Source organism: Pan troglodytes, chromosome 1 (genome assembly GCF_028858775.2).
Source record: "Pan troglodytes isolate AG18354 chromosome 1, NHGRI_mPanTro3-v2.0_pri, whole genome shotgun sequence".
Taxonomy (NCBI): Eukaryota; Metazoa; Chordata; class Mammalia; order Primates; family Hominidae; genus Pan; species Pan troglodytes.
This window is the reverse complement of record NC_072398.2, coordinates 223,506,177-223,521,109: the sequence shown is the minus strand read 5'-3', so window position 1 is coordinate 223,521,109 and position 14,933 is coordinate 223,506,177. Positions and strand designations below refer to the sequence as shown.

The window sequence follows — 14,933 nt, the reverse complement described above, 5'->3', positions numbered from 1 at the left end:
AAATACAAAGAAGAAACAAGATTCAAAGTAAGAAGTTGTAAAGAGATGTACCATGCAGACAAGCATAAAAAAACTATAGTGGCTGTATTAATATTAGACAAAACAGACTTCAAGACAAAGAATATTAGTAGACACAAAAAAGGTTACAGCAGAAAGGTAAAAGGGTCAAAAGACAGAGAAAGACATAAATATTTTAAGTGTTCATGTGTCTAATAACCAACTTCAAATATATGAAGCAAAAATTAACAGAATCAAAAGGAGAAACAACCAACTCTACAATCACTTTTTTGTTTTGTTTTGTTTTTGGAGATGGAGTCTCGCTCTATTGGCAGGCTGGAGTGCAGTGGCGCGATCTTGGCTCACTGCAATCTCCGCCTCCCAGATTCAAGCAATTCTCCTGCCTCAGGCTCCCTGAGTAGCTGGGACTACAGGTGTGCGCCACCACGCCCAGCTAATTTTTGTATTTTTAGTAGAGACGGGGTTTCACCACATTGGCCAGGATGGTCTCGATCTCTTGACCTTGTGACCCGCCCACCTCGGCCTCCCAAAGTGCTGGGATTACAGGCGTAAGCCACCGCGCCTGGCCTACAATCACTATTGAAGACTTTCATACATGTCTCTCAGTAACATACAACTAGGTGATAAAAAAAATTAGTATAAGAGAAGATATGAATACTAACATGAACCACTGACACCTGCATAACAGCACACCCAGTAACTACAGAGTATAAGTTGATTACAAGTACACATGAAACATGAACCAAGATACATCACATGCTCAGCCAAGAAACAAGTCTCAAAAGATTTCAAAATACTGAAATGTTACTGAGTACTCTTTGACCACTGAATTAAATTAAATTAGAAATCAATAACATTCCAAAAAATAAAACTTAGAGAAGCCCCAAGTATCTGGAAATTAAGGAATTTAGTACTAAATAATTCATGGGTCAAAGAAATCACCAAAAAATTCAAAACATTTTTGAACAGAATAATAGATCACAACAAATCAAAATTTGTGGTAAAATCAGCTATTTAACATCCCACTTTAGAAAGCTAGGAGGAAAATGATCAAATTAAACCCCAAATAGGTAGAAAAAAATTAATAACGAACAGAAACCAATGAAATATAAAACAAACGGGAAAAAATAATAAAACCAAACTCTAAAGAGATCAATAATGTTGAAACGTCTTTATATTGATCAAGAGGAAACAAATTACCAGCCTTGGCAACGTGGAGTCCATCTTAAAAAAAAAAAAAAAGAAAAGAAAGAAAAGAAAAAAAGCACTTTCTATATAAAAAAATTTAGATGGCTAAACTGTGAATTCTGGCAAACATTTGATATAGAAAGTAATATCAATCCTTTATAAACATCTTGAGAAAACAGAACAGGAAGAACTATTTCCCAACTAATTTTTTGAGGGAGTATTACTCTGATATGAAAACCAAAGTTCTTATTACCAAACTCCTTATTACAAAGAAGGAAGACTACAACTCAATATCTCTCATGAACACAAATGTAAAATTCCTTAACAAATTATTAGCAAATTGAATCCAATAGTACGTAGTGACCAAGCAGGATTCATCCTAGGAACAAACAGTTCCTTCATATTTGAAATCAATGTAATTCACTATATTAACAAAATAAAGAATAACAATCATATAATAATCTCATTAGATGCAGAAGGAAAAAAAAAGCAACTGACAAAATTCAATGCCCATTCACAATAAAAACTCAACAACCTGGATATATAAGAGATCATTCTAACTTGATTAAAAAAACAAAGAAAGGCCAGGTGCAGTGGCTTACACCTATAATCTCAGCATTTGGGGAAGCTGAGGAGGATCACTTCGGCCCAGGAGTTCGAGACCAGCCTGGGCAACATAGTGAGACCCCGTCACTACAAAAAATTTTACAATTAGCTGGGCATGATGGTGTACCCTGTAGTCTTAGCTACTTGGGAGGCTCAGACAGGAGGATTACTTGAGTCTGGGAGGTCAAGGCTGCAGTGATTCAAGATTGCTACACTGCACTCCAGCCTGGGCAATAGACCCTTTCTCAAAACAAACAAATACAACAAAAACTGCATTGTACTTAATAGTAAATGACTGAAAACTTTCTAAGATTAGAAAGATAATGTCCACTCTCATCACTTCTATTCAGTATTGTAGCAGAGGTTCAAGGAAGTGCAATAAAGCACAAAAAAGAAATAAAACACATAGATCATAAAGGAAGAGGTAAAACTATATTTGCACACGACATGTTTAGCAGGACCAAAAAAAGCCAACATATAAAAACTGATGGTGTTTCTATGCTATCGAAGACCATTTAGAAATTAAAATTTTAGTTACAACAGAATCCTCAAACAGGAAATACTTAGGAGTAAATTTAACAAAATGTTGTAAGATCTGTATTCCCAAAAAATCTTATTGTAAGAAGTAAAAGAAAGCGGGGCATGGTGGCATGCACTTGTAGTCCCAGCTACTCAGGAGGCTGAAGCAGGAGATCACGTGAGCCAAGGACTTCAAGCCCAGACTGAACAACATAGCAAGACCTCTTTAAATTTTTTTTAATCAAAAAAAAAAAAAAAAAAATCAAAGACAACTTCTTTAAAAATAGAGAAATATCGTATTTATGGATTAGAAGATCCAATATTGTTAGGATGTCAGTATTTCCCAAACTGATCCATAAATTCAATAGAATCCCAATTAAAATTCCATCAGACTTTTTATTTTTTATTATTATTATTTTTTTGAGACAGAGTTTCACTCTTGTTGCCCAGGCTAGAATGCAATGGCACGGTTTCGGCTGACTGTAACCTCCGCCTCCCAGGTTCAAGTGATTCTCCTGCCTCAGCCTCCTGAATAGCTGAGATTACACGCACGTGCCACCACGCCCGGCTAATTTTTATATTTTTAGTAGAGACGAGGTTTCACCATGTTGGCCAGGCTGGTCTCAAACTCCTGACCTCAGGCGATCCGCTCACCTCGGCCTCCCAAAGTGCTGGGATTACAGGTGTGAGCCACCGTGCCTGCAAGACTTTTTAAAAATTAGAAACTGGAAGGCTGATTCTAAAATTTACATGGAAATGGAAATTACCTCAAATAGCCAAAGCAATCTTTAAAATCACATTTAAAGCAGAAAGACACCCCTGAGGTCAAGACTTCCTATATAGCTACAGTATTCAAAACACAGAGGCCCTAATAACGATCAATGAGACAGAATAGAATCCAGAAAAAGATCCAAACATAAAAAAGCAGCTGATTTTCAATAACAATGTCAAGGCAGTCAAATGAGAAAAGTTTTTCCAACCAATATTGTTCAAACAACAGGTATCTGTGTGGAAGAGAATCAATTTTCACTCCATAATTAACGCATCACAATTCAAAATGAATCAAAGACCTAAATGTAAGAAGTAAAACTTCTAGAATAAAGCACAGAAACAATCTTTGTAATCTTGGAGTAATCAGAGATAGTACCATAAAAGGAAAATAATGACTTATTAAGCTTCAGCATAACTATATATTAAAGTCAACATTAAGGAAAAAAAGTCAGGCCAGGTGCAGTGGCTCATGTCTTAATCCCAGCATTTTGGGAAGCTGAAGTGGGAAGATCACTTGAGGCCAGGCATTCTAGACCAGCCTGGGAAACATAGTGAGGCCCTGTCACTAGAAGAAACAAACAAACAAACAAAAACCCTAAAAAAAATTAGACAGGTGTAGTAGCCTGTAGTCCCAGGTACTCAGGAGGTTGAGGCAGGAGGATTGCTTGAGCTCAGGAGTTTGAGGTTACAGTGAGCTATAATCACTCTACTGTACTCCAGCCTTGGTGACAGAGTGAGACTTAAAGAAAAAAAAGAAAAAGAAAAAAAATTTTTTTTAAAAGAATGAAAAAAAGTCATGGTATGGGACAAATAATTCCCAATACATAATATCAAAGGACTTCTACCTGAAATATTAACAAAAAATCCTTATAACTAAATTGTAAAACAAATTTTTTTAAGTAAACAAACTATTTGAACAGAGGCTTCACAAAAAAAGATAAACAAATGGGCAATAAAACAGGAAAAGATGCTCAACCCTATTAAATTAGGAAATTCCAATAAAACCTCAATGAGATATCACACTACACATCCATTAAAATGGATAAAATTTAAAAAAACATAACTGACAATGCCAAGTCTTGGTGAAGATGCTAAAGACGTAAAATTATAACACACTACTGATGGGAATCTAAATTGGAACCACTTTAGAAACCTGTAGGCCGGGCGCAGTGGCTCACACCTGTAATCTCAGCACTTCGGGAGGCCGAGGTGGGAGGATCACAAGGTCAGGAGATCGAGATCATCCTGGCTAACACAGTGAAACCCCATCTCTACTAAAAATACAAAAAATTAGCCAGGCGTGGTGGCGAGTGCCTGTAGTCCCAGCTACTCGGGAGGCTGAGGCAGAAGAATGGCGTGAACCCGGGAGGCAGAGCTCGCAGTAAGCGTAGATCGCACCACTCACTGCACTCTAGCCTGGGTGACAGAGCGAGACTCTGTCTCAAAAAAAAAAAAAAAACCTGTTTGACAGAACGGGCGCAGTGGCTCACGCCTGTAATCCCAGCACTTTGGGAGGCCAAGGCGGGCGGATCACGAGGTCAAGAGGTCAAGACCATCCTGGCCAACGTGGTGAAATCCTGTCTCTACGAAAAATACAAAAAAATTAGCGGGACGTGGTGGCACATGCCTGTAGCTACTCAGGAGGCTGAGGCAGGAGAACTGCTTAAACCTGGGAGGAGGAGGTTGCAGTGAGCCCAGATCGCACCACTGCACTCCAGCCTGGGCAACATCTCAAAAAAAAAAAAAAAAGAAAAGAAAAGAAACCTGTTTGACAGTTTCTGAGAGAGCTTCCTACGTACAAACAATCCTGCCACTCCAAGTATTTACCTGAGAGAACTGAAGATAAATGTCAACATAAAGACTCATACAACAATGTTGAAAAAACTTTTATTTATAATGGCCAAAAGCTTATAAACAACCAGAATGTTGTTTAACCAGGTTAAAGAATATGAAAAAATTGTGAATATGTATATCCATACAAGGGAATACTTATCAATAAAAAGGGGATGAACCATCGATACATGAAACACAACTGGCTCTCAAAATCCTTATGCCCAAAGAAGTCACACAATATGATTCCATTCCTGTAACATTCCGCGAAATGCAAACTACTCCAAAATGATTTTAAAAAAATAAAAAAACCATTGAAAACACGATACTTCAATGGCTATCTGAGGCTGGAAGCAGAAAATGATTATAAGAGGCCATGAGGCAACTTTTGGGGGTGTTGGAAATGTTTTGTATCTTGACATTACAGTAGTTTCACAGATTTATAAGTAGTTTCACAGATTTATATATCTGAAAACCCTCAAATTTTTGACTTTGAAACAGAGCAGTTTATTATACATAAATCTTACCTCAATAAGTTGTTTCAAAAATTACACACTAGCAATCTCTTTTGTTAATAATGAAGAAAAAACAGAATAAAAATAAGTAATCTAAGAGCTTAGATTCAAAAATAGGTCCATATAATTGTCATAAAGAACTGATAGCTCTGGGCAACATTGTGAGACATCATCTCCGCAAGTAAAAATAACCAGCTGGGCCAGGCGCAGTGGCTCACGCCTGTAATCCCAGAACTTTGGGAGGCCAAGGCAGGTGAATCACCTGAGATCGGGAGTTCGAGACCAGCCTGACCAACATGGCGAAACCCTGTCTCTACTAAAAATACAAAATTAGCCGGGTTTGGTGGCACATGCCTGCAATCCCAGCTACTCTGAAGGCTGAGGCAGGAGAATCGCTTGAACCTGGGAGGTTGTGGTGAGCCAAGATTGCGCCATTGCACTCCAGCCTGGGCAACAAGAGCAAAACTCCATCTCAAAACAAAAACAAAAAACAAAACAAAACAAGAAAAACAGCTGGGCATGGTAGTGCACACCTATGGTACCAGCTACTCTGGAGGCTGAGGTGGGAGGACTGCTTGAGCCCAGGAGGTCAAGGCTGCAGTGAGCCGTGATCCACCACTGCACTCCAGCCTGGGCAACAGAGCAAGATCCTGCCTCAAAAAAACAAACAAACAAAAAAGAACTGACAGCTCAAAAATTTTCTAAACCAATTGCAGTTTTAAAAATGAAACGATTTATTTAAATTTACTCATATTTAAATACTCCTACTGGATGTTCAACACACTTTAATGTGGCCATATAGCCTATTTCATTTAAGTTCTATGTTGCCCTAGGAAGCAGGAAATATATACTAATTACTCACAGGTTTCTTCTAAACTGATAAATGCCTAACCTTGTTTTAAATCTATGCTATACTCTAAGAAAACAATAAATGCTTTCCACACAACAATGTATATATCTTTTTAACTTATTACTTAACACAGCTCAAATCTTCTATTACTCTAGGGAAGTAAAAAATCCCAGTAACTTCTCTCACAGGATATTTTCATTCATTTTTCATTAGGAAAACGCTTGCAACTGAAGTTTTCGGAGTCAGTTCAACAGTGAAGTACAAAAATTAAAACAGCACATAACTTTTCAATTCATCACAAAATATGTACACATAACCTAAGACACCTGAGCCATGTCAGGCTAGTCTAGAGAGTTTCAGTGTCATAAAAATGAAAAATTGTACAACAAAAAAATCTCTGGGAGTGCTAACAAAACCTTCAGAAGGAGCTTGCCACAAAGAACCATGGGCAAAAGTAGCCAAAATGATTTCTATACTGAAGTATAGTCTACAGAATTCTTAAGAGTTTGCAATAAAAAGGGGAATAAATCATATACATTCAAGAAAGTGCCAAAAATAGACATTTAATTAAATATGGCAAGATCTTCATTATTCAAAATTCAACTGATAGCACAGTTATGAAAGCAGGATTTTTTTCACAAAGCTTTTATACAGAGAACAACTGGCCAGACATGGTGGCCCATGCCTGTAATCCTAGCACTTTGGGAGTCTGAGACAGGAGGATTACTTAAGACCAGGAGTTTGAAATCAGCCCTGGCAACAAAGTAAGACGATGTCTCTACAAAAAAAAAAAAACTTAAAAAAAGGCCAGGTGCAGTGGCACACACCTGTAATCCCAGCACTTTGGGAGGCCGAGGCAGGAGGATCGCTTGAGCCCAGGAGTCCGAGATCAGCCTGGGCAATACAGTGGGACCTCATCTTGACAAAAAAAATTTTTTTTTAATTAGTCAAGCATGATGGTGGGCATCTATGATATCAGCTACAGCTCTTGGGAAGCTAAGGTGGGAGAAAAGCTTGAGCCTGGGAGGTTGAGGCTGCAGTGAGCCAAGACTGTGTCACTGTACTCCAGACTGGGCAACAGAGCAAGATGGTCTCAAAAACAAAAATTAGCTGAGTGCGGTGGCACATGCCTGTAATCCCAGCTACAGCTACTCAGGAAGCTGAAGTGGGAGGATCACTTGAGCCTGGGAGGTCAAGCCTGCAGTAAGCCTGCAGTGAGCTGTGACTGTGCCACTGCACTCCAGCCTGGGTGACAGAGCGAGACTTTGCCTCAAGAAGAAACAACAACAAACAACAACAACAACAGAAAAAAGTTCCTATCAAAGACTTTGTCTTTGTACACACACTTTTAAGGTATTCTGAATTCACAGACATTCATATCTAACCTACCACAGCCTCTACTGGGCAGTAGTATCATCAACCTCTGAGTTTCAGCTTCCTCATCTGTAGAATAATCTTAAAGGCCCCTTCTGGCTTAATCATATGCTCAAAATAAAGATTTTGTATTTAAAACTAACAAACAAAAAAAAATCCCCACTAACTATCCTATCAAATCAGTGAGAATGTACACAAACACACAATATTTATGACAATGTGAAAAAACATTCTCTTATTTACAGAATGGCATATCCCTAGCAAAACCACTCAAATGTTATATCATACTCAAGAAACCTAATTATACTAGGAATAAAAATCAGCCATATCACGCAGATATCTACGTTTCCTCAAAAGCAAGCTGCACAGTAGATTTCTAAATCAGGAATGGGGACTACTTTCTTCCCTCTGTTAGGAACTTTTGGGACTGTCAGTATTTAAGTCATCTAGCCGCCTCGGATTCTCCTATTTAGAAACTGGGACAGATGATCTTGAAAGTCTCTTCTAACTATAGTGACCTCTCAAGAAATTAAAAAAAAAAAAAAAAAGAAAAAAGAAAAAGAACAAAGGGGTGCTTAAATGACATTTGGTTAATCATCAGAAGAGGTGCTTAGCCTCATACTCAACAGCCTACATACACAACGATGCAGACTATCAATATATCAGAAATTGATTCCATAAATATCATTAGCTCTTCAGATTTAATGGTTTCACATTAGTAATGATAGAGAGGAATTATTTCATGTAACTTTAAAATACATTAATATTCCTATACAGCCCCATGGGATATAGCCTAAGGCCAAAACAAATAAAAACAACAACAAACAAAGAACGAAAGACAACTGGTTTCAGTAATCATATTGTTTGCAGCAGTGTGTTGTTATCTGAGCTGCTGTGTGTTTATTATGGGATTAAAGTAGATGAGTAATTATGATGGTATGTCATGCAACCAACTCAGTAACATTAGCCTCATTTCCCTTTACTTTTAATTTTTTATAAATTATTCGTGTAAAACTTTTTATAGTCATGTAAAATATTAACATGTTCCAAAGCATACTTTATAAAAAACAAGTTTATGCAAAAAAGTTTAGCTTCTTCCCATCCCTCCATGTGCTTTAAAATAAATACATGGTCTCAGAAACAGTGAAGTACAAAAACACGGCTTCTAGATTCCAATCTTGGGGGTATGACCTTAAATTGTGACTTAATCTCTCTCAACTTATTTCCTTATGTCTAAAAAGGTGATAATAATAGAACCTAGAGGCCGGGCGTGGTGGCTCACGCCTGTAATCCCAACACTTTGGGAGGTCGAGGTGGGAGGATCACAAGGTCAGGAGATTGAGATCGTCCTGGCTAACATGGTGAAACCCCGTCTCTACTAAAAATACAAAAAATTAGCCGGGCGTGGTGGGTGTCTGTAGTCCCAGCTACTCGGGAGGCTGAGGTAGGAGAACAGTGTGAAGCCGGGAGGCAGAGCTTGCAGTGAGCTGAGATCGCGCCACTGCCAGAGCGAGACTCCATCTCAAAAAAAAATAAAAATAAAAAATACATAAAAATAAAAATAGAACCTAGAGGTGGTTGTGAGGATTAAGCAAGATCTTCTATGCACAGTACTTGGCTTTGTGAGGCCTCAGTTAAGTATCAGGTGCTATTATTAGGATCTTATTTGAGAGTCACCTCAAACCTGCAGCACAGACACAGATTAGGAAATGAACCTGCAGGTGCCACATCACTGGCCTGGAGCCCCCATGGCACCCAACAGCCAAGACCACAACTCACTCCTGAGTCTACAGGCGACTTCATGCTCCGCACTCATCACACATTCCCTATAGCCAGTTCAGGGGAAAATGAAGTGTCTTCCCACTCAGGGTGACTTCAAAAGACTTACTGTGTTCAGTGCATTCAGAGTGGTGTCATCCCGAGAGGCTGCGACACAGCCGTCCTCTGTAGAGCCTCCATCACACATTCCTGCAAATGCCGCCATGCTCCTTCAGAAGAAAAGGTTTTTCCTTTATTAGTACATAGTAATATCAGGACAGAGACTTAGACCTTCAATTTTCAGAGGACATTTCCAGCCCAGAACAAATTCCATTACTACATGCATGATGAACCAGTTCCCAGCTCTGCCTCTGCTCCTGTTTTTTTTTTTTTTTTTTTTTTTTTTAAGATGGAGTCTCACTCTGTCATCCAGGCTGGAGTACAGTGGCGCAATCTTGGCTCACTGCAACCTCCACCTCCAGGATTCAAGGGATTCTTCTGCCTCGGCCTCCCGAGTAGCTGAGATTACAGGCACACCCCATGCCCAGCTAATTTCTGTATTTTTAGTAGAGACAAGGTTTCACAGTGTTGGTCGGGCTGGTCTCGAACTCCTGACCTCAGGTGATCTGCTCACCTCAGCCTCCTAAAGTGCTGGGATTACAGGCGTGAGCCATCACGCCCAGACCAAAAATAAATTTAAGTTCCTCTTCACTCACGCAGAAAGACATATGTTACTTTTAGTCAGATCCATTTGTATTGTTTCTTCCCATGCTTTAGCAGTACTAAGATTTTAGATTTGAGAGCATGAAGAATCTAAATCTATGAGCCACAATATTTCAGTAGATGACAATCTTCTGAAAGAAAAGTTTCCAGAAAACATGTGAAATTAAGTCATCTAAAATTTTACTTAATTCCTCTCATTCTGCATATCAACTACCTTTAGGTGAATTAAAAGTAAAAAATCATGGCTGGGTGTGATGGCTCACGCCCGTAATCCCAGCACTCTGGGAGCCTGATGCCAGAGGACTGCTTGAGGCCAGAGAGTTCAAAATCAGCCCTGACAACACAGAGAGAGAAAAAAAATATATTAGCCAGGTATGGTGGTGCATGCCTGTAGTCCTAGCTACTGGGGAGGACGAGGTGGGAGGATGAGTTGAGCCCAGGAGGTTAAGGCTGTAATGAGTCATGATTATGCCACTGCACTCCAGTGTGAGACCCTGTCTTTAAAAAAAAAAAAAAAAAAAAGGTGAGAAACCAGAGATAAAACCTCTTAGTCATTCACTCCACTTACACATTCTCATCTCTACTGAATGCCACCATGCACAACACCGTTGACTAGAAAACAGCCAGGTAACTGGGGCAACACAGAAAGGACCCCATCTCAACCAAAAACAAAATTAAAAATAGCCGGGCATGGTGCCACGGGTCTATAACCCTAGCTACTCAGGAGGCTGAGGCAGGAGGATCGCTTGAGCTCAGGAAGTTAAGGCTGTAGTGAGCTATAACTGTGCCACTGTACTCCAGCCTGGGTGACACAGCAAGACCCTGTTTCAAAAAAACAAAACAAGTAACAACCAAAAAAAAAAAGAAAAAAAGAAAAAAAAGAAACCCACAAACCCATCCAGGGTTAAAATTCAGATGCCCTAATCCTTGCTTTCATGTTTTTGTTGTCGTTGCATGCTGTTGATGTTGCCAAGACCCAGAATCACTACATACAAAGTCTGCCTGCCTGCTCTGTGACACCTGCTCTGTGACGCCCGCTCTGTGGCGCCCGCTCTGTGCCGTGTGAGGAGCGAATTCACACTTCTCTCTTCATCGAAGGCATTTGTATGTTCTATGCAACTGCCACGAGGGTGATCACAGATAAATATTCTCATGTAGGCAAGCCACAAAAATGTCAAGTTCAGGACAGGCACTAATGAACAGCCACAAAGTAGAGACAGAACATGAAATCTGTAGAGGGTTTTGTTTTTGTTTTAAATTTTACTTTAAGGTCCAGGATACAAGTGCAGAACGTGTCGGTTTGTTACATTAGGTATATGTGTGCCGTGGTGCTCTGCTGCACCTATCAACCCGTCATCTAGGTTTTAAGCCCCGAATGCATTAGCTATTTGTCCTAATGCTCTCCCTCCCCTCACCCCGACCCCTCTGTAGTGGGGTTTTCAGATGAGCTGAATGACTGAAGTACTCAACTGGATTGAGAGGTTTTGGTAACTGTATGTACGGCCTAAGCTGTTTTCCTCTTGAAAAGTTCCAAAATTTGATGTGGGGCAAACACCAAGAAGAAAAACATTACTTCATCGTGAAAAAAATTACTTCAAACTATTTTTCTCTGGTAAGAAGAGCCAGGGTCCCGATTACAGAGGGTGTAACCAAACTTAAAGTCAGAGAACGCCCAATATAGAAATAAAATCTCAGGGGAAATGCAAAGTTTACTGCCTATAATCAGTTCAGATGGTCTAATTCAGAAAGCAGGATGGAGGTAGATTCCTATTACCTTGCTGCCCTCAAGTACATAAGGAGGTCACAGTCGTTAACTCCAGGCATCCAGACCAGTTCCTCATGTTGGGTCACTGTATCACCATCTGGAGAAGGAAATGGTTGCAGATCTGGAAGTTTGGCCTGTAAGACAGGGATGAGTAAGTCACAATCAAGGCATGTATTAATTATAAAGAGCTATCTCAATAAGCAGTCTTTAGGAACATATACAATGTTTTACTGAGCCTCTTTCCTTGGACAGCAGAAAAATAACAACAAAACCATGAGTCATTTAAACTGACCTATTTCACATGTCAGGATCATTTCACCATAGAAGATTTCACAATAGACTGCTTAATATCTGCTTAACAGTGTCAAAGTAAACCAGTGCCAGCATGATACCAAGAGTAAAACTGAAGCACACACATATGCATAAAATCAACAAAAAAACAAAATAATGTCTTTAGACGATAACAGCTATTGATAAAGAAGGAAACACACATACATTTCCAATATAACAAGCTGACAAAGAAGACATATGCAAATGATACCTCACCTAAGGATATTTGCTAAAAAATTAAGTGAGCTATCCTATTAGAATAGTGTTACTCTTAAGACAGTCAATAGCAATATAAGTCATGGTCAATACCAAAACTAGATGAGTATTAAGTAAACATTAAAAAATATAGTTGAGGCCAGGCCTGGTGGCTCACGCCTGTAATCCCAGCACTTTGGGAGGCCGAGGTGGGTGGATCACAAGGTCAGGAGTTCAAGACCAGCCTGGCCAAGATGCTGAAACCTTGTCTCTACCAAAAATACAAAAAGTAGCCAAGCACGGTGGCGGGCGCCTATAATTCCAGCTACTCAGGAGGCTGAGGCAGAGAACTGCTTAAACCCGGGAGGCAGAGGTTGCAGTGAGCTGAGATCGTGCCACTGCATTCCAGCCTGGGAGAGACAGAGCGAAATTCCGTCTCAAAAATAAAATAAAATAAAATAAAATAAAATATTAAAAATTTATATATAGTTAAGGCTGGGCATGGTGGCTCACGCCTATAATTCCAGCACTTTGGGAGGCTGAGGTGGGTGGATCACCTGAGGCCAGGAGTTCAAAACCAGCCTGGCCAACATGATAAAACCCCGTCACTACTAATAATACAAAAATTAGCCAGGCGTGGTGGTATGTGCCTGTAATCCCAGCTACTTGGGAGGTTGAGGCAAGAGAATCGCTTGAACCCGGGAGGCAGAAGTTGCAGTGAGCCAAGATTGTGTCACTGCACTCCAGCCTAGGTGACAGAGCAAGACTCCATCTCAAAAAAAAAAAAAAAAAAAATATATATATATATATATATACACATACACACACACACACACACACACACACACACACACAGACACACACACACACATATGTAGTTGAATTGACCTGTGGTAACAGAAATCAGGGCAGTGATTGCTTTACGAAAGAAGGAATTGCTTGTGAAGAACAGGAAGGACCTTTCTGGGATGACAGAAATGTTCTGTGCCTTGATACGAATCATCACGGCAGATTGAAAAGCATACATAAGATACGAACAATTCGCTGTACATAGAGTATACCTCAATAAAAAGAATTTAAAAAAATATTCGAGCAACAGTGCTCCCCACCAAGACTGTAAGTGATCAGATTTAAATACCTGTGGCATTTTCTCACCCACACTCTGCTAGGACAGAGCAAGAGCAAGCAGGTGCCATGACCACCATAACCGGCAGAGACCTGTGAAAAGTCAGACATTTGCAAGATACTCATGTTCTCATCCTGTCAAATGATGACCATGGGCACATGAGTCTGATAGAGCTCCATGGGACATGAAGCCTGGGCAAACAATTTAAGTGAATGCAGCAGGCTGAATATAAGCCAGCACCATCCAACAGAAATAAAATAAGAATTACATATTTAATTTTAAATATTCTAGTAGTCACGTTAAACAAAATGCCATATCCCAATCTGGACTAGCCATATTCCAAGTGCTGAACAGCTATGTGTGGCAGTGGCTCCCGACCTGGATGTGCAGGTGTGAAGAACTCAAGAGTGAAGTGGACCACGGGGAAATGGAGATAGAACCGCCCCATCCAGGGAATGCTGCCACACGGGAATGGGACCCAGTGTATGTACATCCTCCATCTTTTTCCAAATTCCAGAAATCTTCACATTTATGTAAAAGTTTGTGGTTTTAAATGTTGGTTATTCAAGTTTTTGAGGCAACTGCATAGCAAAACATCACATTAGTAGGCCATGTGGCTCTCAGGCTAGCCGTCAGCACCCACACAGCTTTACAGGCTGTCTTCCATGCCTCTAAATGTGTATCAAGCTGACTTTCTCCAAGCAAGGATGTTCTTCTTTGGTTAAGTATTGACTTCTCTAACATCGAACTGAGTGTCACAATTAGTTCTGCTTAATACGTAGTGAAAATAGTGGGATAAAATTAAAACACAATGGGCCTGGCGTGGTGGCTCATGCCTGTAATCCCAGCACTTTCAGAGGCCGAGGCGGGCAGATCACCTGAGGTCAGGAGTTCGACACCAGACTGACCAACACGGTGAAACCCTGTCTCTACGAAAAATACAAAAATTAGCCAGGCGTGGTGGCGCACGCCTATAGTGCCAGCTACTTGGGAGGGTGAGGCAGGAGAATCGCTTGAAACCTGGGAGGCAGAGGTTCCCGTGAGCTGAGATTGCACCACTGCACTCCAGCTTGGGTGACAGAGCAAGACTGCGTCTCAAAATAATAACAACAATAATAATAATAATAATAACAACAACAGTAACACAACAAATGTTGGAGTCAAAAGGTCTTTGACACTAGTACTGAGTTCTGCTTCCCCAGCACCGAGTACAGTACTGGGTACAGCAGTTCTCTAATGTCTGTTATTAATCAAAAAGTACTATTACTGTGAGCAGGACCAACCTCCCCCCCATTCTTGAGAAAAATGGACTAGAAATATAATTAGACAGTTTACAGAAAAAGAAACGAAAATGCCTCTTAATCA

At 40.0% G+C, this 14,933-nt stretch overlaps 1 protein-coding gene across 13 annotated transcripts in view; it reads right to left on the bottom strand.

Moving 5' to 3' along the window:
- Positions 1–14,933, bottom strand: part of RERE (arginine-glutamic acid dipeptide repeats) — a 464,385-nt gene that overhangs the window by 131,769 nt on the left and 317,683 nt on the right. For all 13 annotated transcript variants that reach the window (XM_001159509.7, XM_009447680.5, XM_054662477.2 and 10 more), the window contains 2 exons: positions 11,927–12,051; positions 9,560–9,659 (listed from right to left, as the gene is read on the bottom strand). In XM_001159509.7, coding sequence (XP_001159509.2) covers positions 9,560–9,659; positions 11,927–12,051 — 225 coding nt within the window. The remainder of the gene's footprint in view (positions 1–9,559; positions 9,660–11,926; positions 12,052–14,933) is intronic.